The sequence below is a fragment of the Equus caballus genome, chromosome 6 (genome assembly GCF_041296265.1).
Source record: "Equus caballus isolate H_3958 breed thoroughbred chromosome 6, TB-T2T, whole genome shotgun sequence".
Classification (NCBI taxonomy): Eukaryota; Metazoa; Chordata; class Mammalia; order Perissodactyla; family Equidae; genus Equus; species Equus caballus.
The window spans coordinates 22,148,002-22,160,754 of NC_091689.1; the positions used below are offsets into that span (position 1 = coordinate 22,148,002).

Sequence of the window (12,753 nt, forward strand, 5' to 3'; positions counted from 1 at the left end):
TCTGTTGCAGCCACACCTTGGAGCACCTCCCCACTGTGCCCCTACCTTAGGATGAAAGGAAGGGGCAGATAGAACTTTTGGACAGTCATGTTCTTTGTTACGAAATAAGTGGCATTTGGGGGATGTGTCTGTGTTTGTATATTTACATGTATTTATGGGGGTGTATGTGTATTTTTTTAAACTTCTCAAATGATGGACTTGGGCTGTAAAATGGAGACAGATAAGCTTTCCCATTCAGCAAACTGCAGATGGAGTGTGGCTAGGGCGTGGGCCTGCTCCCTTTTCCCCGGTCCCTCTCTCTTCAACGTTTCTTTCCCCTGCGTATGCCCTTCTCCCAAGGTCCTCATTTCTGTTGGTAGCTCCAGCCTGTCTGCCCCGTGGTCCCCAGAGGCCCTTGAACCACGTCTTCCCATGGGCCCCAACCTCAGTGGTGCTTTGTGGGTGAGACGAGGCACCTGGGGCCGGGACAGAACCCTTCAGGTTTCTTGCCCCTGAGATGAGGAAATTGAGCGACAAGGAACGTGCAGATTTTTGAAGAAAGTGTATATCAGTTTTGTCACCAGCAAAAACATGTTTTTAAGCTTAAAAAATAAAGGGCGTGTAGGAAGACACCTTGAAGTTGGGAGGCCTGGTCCCTGTGCCCTCCCATCGGTGTCTGACATGCCCGTCCCCACTGCCATCGCTGGATGTCGTCGGCTGGGCCCATCTCCTTCCTGTTTGGCCCTCATTCCTTCCCCCGGATCTCTGACCTCTCTCTGTGACACCTGCCAGCGGGTTTCCTTCCTCTTGGGAGACAAAGGGTCCATCGGTCCCAGAGCCCTTTCAGAAGCCCGGTTTCCGCAAGGCTGGCCCCGAAACAGCCAGCTCTTTCTGTCCTCGGTGTTTCGTAACCACTGTACCTGGCACCTGGTAATCCTGTTAGGACACCTGCGGGAAATACCTGTCCAACGGAGGCTGAGAAGTGGGCAGTCTGGTTCCCAGGAGTTTTCTAGGAAGATTTACCAGTTTCAGATGCACCCTCACCAGACAGTCCAAGGTCCCTTTAGGTTCCGTGATTGGAGCAAAAGAACAGGAATCATGTTTGGACGTTCACAGTGATAACTGCTCTTAAAGCGCTTACTCTGCTCTGGGCATGCTGTGAAATGCCTTAGGTAATCATCTCATTCAGTCCTGAGAGCCAGCCGCCCCACGGGCTGGACCCTGTCATTATCCCCATCTCGCAGGTGAGGAAGCTGAGCCTCAGAGACGTGAAGAACTTGCCCAGGGAGACGCAGTTTGTAAGTGGCGGAGCGGGCTTTGAGCCTGGAGTTTCTGCTCCCACATCAGCACGGCTGGGAGCACTTGCTGCAACGATGGGAATGTTCTCTTTCTTTGCTGCCCACCGTGGTAGCCACTGGCCCCAGGTGGCCATTGAGCACTTGAAATATGGCTAGTGCATCTGAGGAACTGAATTTGAGATGTTTAATTAATTTACCTTGAACTAGCCTCAGGAGGCCAGTGGTCACCCTTTTGACAGTATGACACACTGCCTGGGATCACTGAGTATCGAACCCTCCCATTTAGACCCGATTTCAGTAGTCTGTGGAGGGTTCTCCCGGAGCCCACATGTTCAGACCGGCCCATAATTGCAGAAGCTCACTACCAAAAACTTGTTTTCTGCTGGTATTTCAAAAGCGTGTAATTTTCTGGAATTGATGCCCGGAGGTGTAGGGGGTGATTCCATTAAAAGGCAGTATGGATTTGTGTTCCTAAAACGTAACTCTTAAAGTTTGCTTGAATTTGCTGAAGGGATTGACTCCATCCCACGGGTCAGGGAATGTGAATGAGCCTGCAGTTCTCTCGAAGGACATTCTTTGTGTCCTGCCCCCTGACCTGTGTGTGGAGGGAGAAGACCCCAGCAGGTCAGCGGGCTCTGCTCTGCTCTGGGCCCCTCCCGCTGTGGAAGCAGCGGGCAGCTCGTCCTCATCGGCCTCCTCAGCAGATCCCGTCTGTGCTAAGGAGTTTTCAGCGTCTACAGACACGGCTCCTTTGTTCAGAGGCAGCCTCTGTGTGTCCACAGGGCTGCGATTGTTTCCCACTCTAGTGTACAGCCCCCCGAGACAGGTGGCCCCTTCAGTCAGCGCCCTCGGAACCCCTGACTCCATTTCACAAACACAACAATTAAATGACCTAATAGCAAGCCTCGAATGGGCTCTTTTATGTCATATTTTGCAATAAATCTTCCGGAATCTGTCAGAGAAAAAAAATTCAATGTTTGCTTTCTTTTTCAAGAGTGGTAGTACCATGCCTCACGTTTTCGGAAATTGTGTGATGGCTGGATAATCAATGGCCACGTTGCTTTTGGGGCTGCAATGGATCCAAACGCAGGTCACTTGAGATGTGTGCCGGGCAGCGCATGCTTAATGCTTATCCCTGGGCGGAAAGAGTAAACGCAGCTTAGACATCCTGCCTGCGGAGGTGGGCATTAGTCAGCAGCTTGTCACATCTGATTTGTATGTTTTCACTGAATTCCCAGCTGGGATTTTTACAAAAGTCCTCGATTTCCTTTTTAGCCAACCACACCAGGTAAGTGGTAAAGATGTGGGACAACAGAGAAGTAAATTTACAAAGACCCCCCACATTCTTTCTCTTCTTGTAATGTGACAGTGTCAAGCATGGCGCCCTGACAGTTCATGGCCATGCCCAGAGGACGCAGGGGGGCCAATGGTTAGGACCTGTCGGCGCCTGAAACACGCAGTTCTGTAATTTTCAGAACACCTTTGCCCACGCTACCTCTTTCTGCCCACAATGCCTGTGGACCCAGAATGGACTGATTCCATTCTCTCCTGTGTACATCCGCTAGCAGCGTATGGATCCCGGTGGAGCTCTACGACTTAGAGAGTATTTTCATCCATTATGTTATTTCCTCCTCACAGTCTGCTGTTGGTTTCAGCCAGCATTTCAAATTAAAATCCTGCCCATGGTGTGGGAGCATAAGGTCTATGAGGTGGCCATTCAGACCGAATAAAACACCTTCCCACCCCATCCCCGAGATTGACTGATTTGGTCCTTCTAAGGGGTAAGCTGATTCTTCGTAATCATTGCCGTGTAAGGAGGAAGGAATATTGCCACGCATAGAAAGCACGGGCTGCTCCGTGCAGGATTCTGAGCATTTTCCTCCTCAGGAAAGAGGAACTCGAATCTTAATTAAAAATTTAATTCTGCGGCATACTGTTTTGGATTTTCTCAGCACGAAGCTGACAAACAGCAGGTGCCCTGGAGCAAAAGAATAATTAATAGGTAGAAATTGTGAGATTATAGAGGCCCAAGGTAAAAAAGGAGACAGAAGTCGAGTCAGGAAGGGAAACAGCTTTATTTAGGATCTGTCCACGTCGTCTGCCTTTGAGCCGTGGTAATAAAGCATCTCATTTATACTCATTAGCATGTGGTTCATTCATTTATTCAGCTGGTGTTGTTGGGTCTGCTTTGGGCTGGGGGCAAGGCTGGGGTACAGAGAAGCCAGCGACAAATGAGACACAGTCCCTGCCCTTAGGGAATTGTCGGCATTGGAGAGAGTCACACCCATGTAGTGAGATTGGTAAAATAAAGAGATAAGTCACAAGCCAGCATGATGAGAAGGGCACTAAGGATGCCTTGAGGAGAGGCATGGTTGTGGTTGAGGCTGTGGCATTCAGAAGACTTCTCAGAGGAGGCGACATCTGAACTGATTGCTGACCAACGAGTAGGAGTAGTGTTTTGGGCAGTGATTGATGGGGAAAGGTCTAGGTGTCTGGAGAGAGCAAGGCCTGTTAGGATGCGGTTTGGTAGCTGGAGTATGGAAGACAAGGCAAGGAGTGGGAAGCTGAGAGATGAAAGGGCTGTGACTGGGGAGAGGGGCAGGATGGGTTAAGGGTTTTAGAAAGGTCAGATTTTAACGTATAGCCCACAATCTCATGCCAAATTTGTTCACTCCTGTGTTTGCTCTTCTAGTTGTTGGCATCATCATTCATTTATCCACCAACAACTCTCCCTCCCGTCTCTTCTGTCCATCCATACATCATCCATCCATCATCCATCCATTCATCCATTCATCCTTCCGTCTATCCATCCATTCCTCCTTCCGTTTATCCATCCATCCATCCATCTATCCATCTATCCATTCGTTCATCCATCCCTCCATCCCTCCATCCCTCCATCCATCCTTCCATCCCTCCCTCCATCCCTCTATCCATCCGTCCATCCTTCCATCTATCCATCATCCATCCTTCCATCTATCCATCATCCATCCATCCATCCATCCTTCCATCCATCCATCCATCCATTCATCCATTCATTCATCCTTCCATCCATCCATCCATTCATCTTTCCATCCCTCCATCATCCATCCATCCATCCTTCCATCCCTCCCTCCATCCCTCCCTCCATCTCTCCCTCCCTCCCTCCCTCCATCCCTCCATCCCCCCATCCACCCATCCATCCATCCATCCATCCATCCCTTCCTGCCTCCATCCCTCCATTCATCTCTCTATCCATCCTTCCATCTCATATTTACTAGACACTTTGTTGGGGCTGAAAACTCTGATCAGTGTAGGGATTCAGACTTGGTGTCCTTGCTGGTATCCAGAGACGTAGTTTTTGGTCTTCAAGGAGGGACCTGAGTGTAGTGGGAGAGGGAGCCAAGAATGTCACTAGTGACAGTGCAAGGCCTTTTGGGTATGTGAAGGAGAAGTGGGGAGGCCATCTAAAACTCTCATCAGGTGAAGAAGGGAGGGGTGCCCAGGTGGAAGGAAGAGTGCAGTGTTCATGCGGTAAGTTCACAGACCTGCCGCCGGGCCTCTGTGCCCACAGCGATGCTGTGTGTGAGGACTGGGGGGGAGGCCATTCGTTCTTTGTTCCTGCACATTTGGACTTTGGCCTGCAGGCACTGGGACTCTCCCTGGGGTTGTGAAATGAGGGAGTAACGTTTTCACAGTGGTAATTTTAAAGAATGTGTTTGATATTCTCCAGGTGAAGAGGGGGAGCTCGCGGGAGGCAGTGAGCTCAAAGCTGCTCCCAAGATTCAGCGGACAACACAGCCTGTCCCGACGTGACTGTGAAGATGTGACTTCCAGCTGGGGGCGAGGGGAAGCGTCAGGGAGGGCTTTCCAGGTTTCTGGTTTGAGAGGCTGGGTGGGGATGTGGTCATGGAGGATGCTGAGCAGGTTGGGGAGAGAATGGCAAGATTTGGACGTGCTGGGGTTTGGGTAGCAGTGTAGATGGTGTCCGGATATGTACGAAGAACTTGTGTAGTCCTGGCGGGGTTGGGTAGGAACACCTGGCACTGGGGGGTGGAAGGGGGCTGGAGAATGAGTTTCTGTAATCAGCTTAGTGAGTGTAGGTACACCGTGGCCAGGCACACTCGGGGGTGTTAGGATCGAGGAGCTAGAAGAATCTAGGACAATCTAGGAGAGCTAGGGAAGGGGCCCAGGTGAGCTGAGAGGGAATTCAAGGAGGAAGCCCAGGAAAGAAAGTTGGAAGAAAGAGAATCTCATCTACAGCTTCTGGTGATGGCGCTGGGTCAGGAGCCAGAGAAAGGCTAGTGGTTTTAGAAATGGAAGTCGTTGGTGACCTCAGGGGCAGCATCCTCGTAGCTGTAGGGTCAGAAGTTCAGATTGTTCGGGTGGAGGCAGGAGTGGGGCCGTGAGCTGATGGGGAGGAGCAGCCTTGAGGCCTGTCCCTGGTGGACAGCGGGAGGCGGGCTCTTCACAGGAGGGCCCCTCTGTCCAAGGGCGGGTCTCTTGTTTTGTTTTTCTTAAAGAATTGATCTGATCCTCCTCAAAGGCAGATAGGAAAGATCTTGTGGGGGAGATTAAATACAGGAGGTTAAAAATTAGCACGTGGGACGAGGTTCTGGATCAGTAGCTTTGCAGAGAAGGTGGAGGGGGCTCGAGCTCCCCAGCACAGGGAAAGGGAAGGCTCCCTGAGGGGCCGGCCCTCCTCGAGTCCCGGGATCCCCGCTGCGTGGACAGGGAAGCTTTGTCTGAAGAAGGACCACACGGCCGCCATTGCCTGCAGATTACTGTGTTTTCCTCGTCCGTTTCAACGTGCTTGCTCTCCCTTGCTAGAGCAGTGGCCCTCACGGCCATCTTTACCCAGTGCGACCACCTCTGCTACCTTGACATGGGACCCGCTCTGTCCTCTTCTCAGTCCTGCAGCGTGGCCCCCGTGTTGCTGGGATGCAGACTTGCTCTCCTCCTCGCTGCCTTGGTCCAAGCTTCGCCCCTCCAGTCCCTCCCCACACTTTTCCCTCCCTGAGTGGCTTTTCCACTAGTCTCACCCAGCTCTGAAATTCTACCCCGAAGTTGTGATGGAATACACCAGAATATCCCTCTTATCCTCGCATTGCTCGGTACTGCCATTGAGTCCCATTTCACATGGTGCCTTGTGAGTATGTGAAGGGTGCACAGTACATGTTGGTGGGCTGACTCACTGCATACTTGCCTGTTGTAACCACCGCTCAGGCTCAGGGCATCTGGAAGATACCATCACCAGTGGGTGTTCCACTGGCGCTGACCTGCCTGGAGAGCTGGCGAGGCTGATGAGAACGTGAGATGTTAATTGAAGGTGTTGGAATCCCCTTCACTCCAACAGACGGTTTAATGAGCCAAATTTTGGCCATCCAGACAATGCTTGGCTGTGATTGTGTTTGGGGTTCCAGTGCCTTTTAACCTTTCTCTGTTTGCAGATTGCCAAATCGAGCCCTGTGATGATACTGATCGATCGTCTGTTGCTTTGTTCCAGGGAATTGTGGGTAACCTGGCCAGCGGCAAGTCGGCCCTGGTGCACCGGTACCTGACTGGCACGTACGTCCAGGAGGAGTCTCCAGAAGGTATGCTGTTGGGCAGGCAGTCTCAAGCTTCAGAGAGTTTAGTTTTTAAAATTTTTCTGTAGATATCCTAAATCATTACTTTGATGCATCACATGTCAAGAAAGTAATAAAATACTGAGCAGTAAAAATGTTCAGGTATATCATTCTGTAGTATTTTTAGCTAACTTTGGCGTTTGGAGCAATCGAGTAGAACCATGAAATGCTATTGAATTTATTTCCTGTCTAATGATTCTGTCTTTTTAAACGTTAATCCAGTGCTACTCCTTAAATATTGCTCAGATGTTTCTCTGATCTGGATATTGAGTGTATCCGTAATTTGTATAGACTGTTACTTAGTCACAGATACAAGCTTTTCAGATCCCACCACCATATGTTTGAGTATGTTTCTCCCCTTATATTGTATTCTGAACATTTAATAATCATTTTGCATGAGAATGAGATATTTCTTTTGCCATGAGGCATTTACGTCTTCAGTTAACATATCCATATTTTGTTTTTTGCTTTAAATACAATTATGACAGTAATGATCTGGAAGCCACTTAGCCCCCGTGTCCCTCTAATCAAGATAGAGTTCACACGCAATTTTCTAAATTATATTTTCTCTCCATATAACCTTTTAAACTCCAACTCTGAGACACTGAATTTCTGGTTCCTTCTTTTTCTTACTGGCTGTTCCATTCTTTGCAGATATGGATGCAGGTAACTATACATTTTCTTCATGGCAGCGCTTGTCTTGTTTGCAGAGAGAGGAGAGGCACAACTTGTACTGTAGTCTTCCCTTCCCTCCTCGTTCTGTGTCTCATCCGATTTTGTTTCATTTTATCCTCTTTTTTTAAGTTAAACATTTCACCCTGTTTTGTCCCTTAGATGTGTTTTTAGCAGTAGTCCTGAGTAGCTTCACATGTTTCCTGTAACACCTGTTCTAGTGTTTAACTCTTGTCCTGGAAACCATGTAACCATTCAGAAGGGTATGGAAGATGGAATTCTGTGGCTGTCTTTGCTTGGGGCGCTGCCAATATTTTGCAGAATTTTGCAATTGTTTCCTAAAAGCCTCAAGGTGGTCACATCCTTGAGGTAGTCACACTGGGGAGAGACCCACTTTTTTTATGATCCACACTGAGTTGACAATTTAGGAAGATTAGAAGTGAAGGTGAGTATGTGGGAATCAGAAAAAGCCTGACTATCCAATGAAGAATGTTTACAGGTGCTAGAAAGCTGCATGATTTAGAGAGAGGAAGGAAGGTGATCAAGTTAGAAGTCTTTCTCACTTCTTCTGGCCTCTGTTTTATTTGTTCCTTTGTGTCTGAGCGTGGATTGTAGCCACGGTCATTTTGATTCCACCTAGAGAGTCCTTTTGAGTTTTTTTTCTTGGGTTTTCTGCTGATTCTTGGGGGCTAGCTATTGTGGAGGTTGATGACAGCACCTGCAAAGGGGCTGGTTAAACTGGCCGCAAGTGAAATGATCATTGAGTAAATCTGTAAGCCCGTCCCTGGAACGCTCTGGATGTTAGCGGGGGGTCCTGGAGCCTCCGTGGTGTTGGCCCCTGGGGTGATGCTAATGCTCCAGCTTCTCTGGCATTTGGTTCAGTGTCTGGTGTGGCTAGAGTGACAGTCACTGGCTGTCTTGCTCACAGATGCCTTTCCCTTCCCCATGCAGTGCTATTTTGTCACTATTGTGGCTTTTTCTGTGTCCCCTTCAGGTGTTCACAGTTGGTTCCATCAAATTTGGGTCTGAGTGTGATTTCTTTGCAGGGGGCTCTTGTATTTTGATTAGCATGAAGGTATTTCTCTTGAATGTTCATACTTCAAAAGTAAAAGTTGCACCCAGTGGGGGGACCTAAACTGTTATTTCTAATAGTCCCACTTCTTTAATTTTTCAAGGAACACATTTCATTCTGCTGAAATTTCATGGTATCACCTACGATTTTAAAAATACGTTATTTTAAAGGATAGAAAAGGATGCATGAGTACAGGAAAGGCCATCCCTCCACCTGCAAAGTGGAAATAGCTCGACCCCTTGGAGGGGCCCGTGCCCAAGGCCTGGCCAGCGGGGAGGTGGTCCATGATCTTTTCCCATGCTCTTCAGAAGCTCACCTGGCCACCTGACCACCCATCGATGCACCTCAGGTCAAGGGGATTGTTCTCCAGGGGCGCTGAGAGCTTAGAGCAGCACCCCACCCAGGTGCACCCCAGGGGATGTGCCCCAGGGCCTCTGGGTGCTGAAGGATTGTGAAGACAGATGCCACCTTGTAACTGGAAGCCCCTGAGCCCCGGCAAATCCGTTTCCCAGGGGCCGGCCTGCTGTGCCTGCCTGGGACTAGGCAGGTGGCCTCATCTTTGCCTCTCAGTGAGACCAGGGAGCTGACTCCCACTGACTGTCCACGGTCCACGTGGCGGCAAGAGGGAACCGTAACTGGTTGTTTCTGAAAGGAAATGAATGAGAAAGCCTTGACCTCTTGCTGTCTTGCACTGAAGTTCTTTGTCACCATGAGTGAGCCTGTAGCTGGAAAGTGATTTCAATTCTTGTCAAATGTGTTAACGTCAATTGATTACCTGTTCTCCCTTCATTGAGAAGCTTTGCATATGGAATGCTCTGGAGCTGAAATGTAGAGTATCATCTCCCAGGTTTATGGGGAGCATCGGGGTCATGGGAATCCTCTCCGGGGTGTGCAGGAGGTGGACGAAGCCAATTATAGCTCAGCCCCACTTGCGACCACTTCTGTAGACAAAGGGTCAGGTGAGACCACAGCTGGTGGTGGGCATCATGGGCGCCAGGCTGAAAGGGTGGGGCTTTGAGCTAGCTGTGAGACGCTTCCATTTCTTGCTGTTATTACTACCTTCTAATTTATCTTCCTTTCCTCTTATAACTGCTAGTAGGATCAGTTGCCTTCCGGCCACACGTGGGCAGCAAGGTTAAATGAAAGGCATGTTGCTGCTGGTGTGGGTGTGTGATCTGCCTATCCACACTGCTCATTGAAGCTCCCTGCTCTTCTCATGTCTGCACATGGTTGTTCTTTTGATTTAATTAATGTGTAAATATCCTTTAACATTACTCTGACCTGTGGCGGGCATCTTTAGATTGCTGGGCGGTTAAGGTGGTGAGGGCCTCCTGTTTTTGGAAGCGAGTCCTCTCCCGGAAGGAAGCTCTGGTGCAGGATGACCTCCAGACCTTCACCGGAGCGTACTTTCCATCAGATCGACTTTAGCAGGATCTCAGAGGATAACATCTGTTGTGTTTTAATTGTGTGATACATTTTGGTTCATATTTTATTCTTGTAGCAAAGAAAGCTGACTCACACGGTTTAGATAATTTTAAAGATGCCATTTAAATGAGGGATGGATTTAAAGATGGTGTGTGTTTTTTAATTAGTGAGTTAAGAATGCAGAAGTGGGTAACTCAGTAGGGAGCCTGTGATTCCATGAAAATAATCCAAAGAGTAAAATTTTTGTACAGGCAGATTGCCTTTTAATTGTGTGTGTGCGTGCGTGTGTGTGTGTGTGAGAGAGATCTATGTATTACTGAGGCTGAGGGCTGCCATGACAAATTACTACAAACTGGGTCGCTTAAAACAGCAGAAATTGGGCCAGACCAGTGGCGCAGCGGTTAAGTTCGCACGTTCCGCTTCTCAGCTGCCTGGGGTTCGCCGGTTCGGATCCCGGGTGCGGACATGGCACCGCTTGGCAAAAGCCGTGCTGTGGTAGGCGTCCCACGTATATGGGCAGCAAATGTTAGCTCAGGGCTAATCTTCCTCCAAAAAAAAAAAAACCCAGCAGAAATTTATTCTCACATTCTTGAGGCCAGAAGTCCGAGACCAAGGTGCTGGCAGCGCTGGTTCCTTCTGGAGGCCCTGAGGGGCAATCTGGTCCATGCCTCTCCTTGCTGCTGGTGTACTGACAACTTCTGGCATTTCTTGGCTTTTAGATGCATCACTGTGACCTCTGCCTCTGTTGTCACATGGCCTTCTCCCTGTGTCTCTGTGTCCAGATTTCCCCTCTTGTCATGAGGACACCAGTCGCTGAATTTAGGGACCACTCTACTCCGGTATGACCTCATCTTAACTTGATCACATCTACACATCTACTTGTTTCCAAATAAGGTCACAGCGGGGATGTCGGGGTTAAAGACTTGAACATAAACCACTCCCCTGCCTTTTTTTTTTTTTTTTTTTGGTGAAGAAGCTTGGCCCTTAGCTAACGTCTGTTGCCAATCTTCCTCTGTCTGCTTGAGGAAGATTGTCCCTGGGCTAACATCTGTGACAGTGTTTCTCCATTTTGTATGTGGGATGCCACCACAGCACAGCTTGATGAGCAGTGTGTAGGTCTGTGCCTGGGAGCCAAACCTTTGAACCCTGGGCCGCCAGAGTGGAGCGTGCAGACTTAACTGCTACGCCCTGGGCCAGCCTGTTGAATGTATCTTTTATGGGACAGAATTCAACCCACAACAGTATGTACATTAGACACATACGATGTTTAAACAGAAGCTGCGTTTGGAACTGCTGAGGTTGCCCTGTTACGTCTTGGTGACAAGAGGAGCGGTTAGCTGCCCCAGACCTCCCTGACAATGCTCACTGCTAGTTTGTTCTAGAACTTCACAAAGATTGGATCAGCTTATGTGTGACCTTCACACCTCTGATGGGAATTTCACAGCTGTCATTCACTTTGAATAAAGAGAATCAGATGAAAATTACCCCTTTACCGTTAGTGCCCTATTAATGGCTGCTAATTAGAATTGTGAATGATGTTCGGGCCTGTAATCTGAGTTTCCACCTCGTGTGTTTATCTGCTTAATATTCACTGTGCACCTCACCTTCCCCACCACAGACCCCACGTGACCGCCAGTTTTTAACATTCTTGCTTCAAGATTTAAAAAAAGAAAGAAAAAGGAAGGAAGATCAGGCCATGCAGCGTGATCTGGGAATCTGATAGAAAGTATGGACCCACCCTGAGACGCTTTACTCAGAGGGGGAGATTGTGGGATCCCTGAGGTTTTTGAGCTTCAGAACAGAGTCATTGCTCCACGACCTTGTCTCCATGACATCTCTCTCTGTGTTAATCCTCCTTCATGCAGTGGGCCCTGCTTAGCTGTGCCGGGCAGCTTGTCTGGAAGGACCCTGGAGCCCAGTCAAGCCGAAACCTGGCAGCAGCCTTCATGGTGGTGTATCTGAGTTCAGGGGAGAGCGGCCACCAGCTCTCTAAGACCGTACTAAACCGTCTCGTGGACTGAATGGAAGATTATAAGGTCGGTAGAGACAAACTTCCAGATGCCATAGAGCTTCCTTCCTGTGGTTATAAAATTCACTGCTCTTAGCTAATTTTTTAAGGAACTACAGGCTGCTAAATGGGGTGAAAAGTGCCAGGATGAAGTCATGTTGTCTGAAATCCTTCTTTTGTTCCAAATCTGGAATAATTCCTCATCCAGATGTGAGAGCCATGAAAGGAGGGCAGGGGCCTGCCTGCCGCTGCCGCCCAGCAGTTGCCCGCCGGGGAGGGAGCAAGGGTCAGCGGCAACCAGACGAAGGACGTGAGCCGGGCATGACCTGGGAGCAGTTGACTCTCCTTCCCAGGTCCTCATGAGTTTAATTCATCGGGGACTCTCATTCCTTCAGTGTGTGAATCTCCAGCTTCTCGTAGACTCTTAACCAGCTCACATTTTGGGGAGAAAAGCTCTAAAGCTGTGGCAGCCCCGATTCTATCTAGACCAGCAGCTGGCAGCTTCCTGGCCAAGAGCCTGGTAATGGGGGACATGCCAGCGGAAAGGCTGCGATGGCACTGCCTCTCACCTCCCGGAGGATGATGCCTTCGTCTCTGTGCTCTCCCATTCTTCCTGGCGGTGACCACACAAGGGTGGCAGCAACCTGCAGCTTCCTCCAGCCAACTCCCCTCCCTCTCTCCCGAAAACAGAAAACG

The 12,753-nt window shown here is 49.3% G+C and overlaps 1 protein-coding gene across 16 annotated transcripts in view; it reads left to right on the plus strand.

Annotated features, from left to right (window-relative positions):
* Positions 1–12,753, plus strand: part of AGAP1 (ArfGAP with GTPase domain, ankyrin repeat and PH domain 1) — a 558,771-nt gene that overhangs the window by 192,758 nt on the left and 353,260 nt on the right. For 9 of the 16 annotated variants that reach the window (XM_070269554.1, XM_070269556.1, XM_023642639.2 and 6 more), the window contains exon 3: positions 6,760–6,847. In XM_070269554.1, coding sequence (XP_070125655.1) covers positions 6,760–6,847 — 88 coding nt within the window. Of the gene's footprint in view, positions 1–6,759; positions 6,848–7,534; positions 7,547–12,753 lie in introns of all 16 variants that reach the window. The other 7 variants (XM_070269557.1, XM_070269555.1, XM_023642634.2 and 4 more) reach the window with 1 other exon arrangement.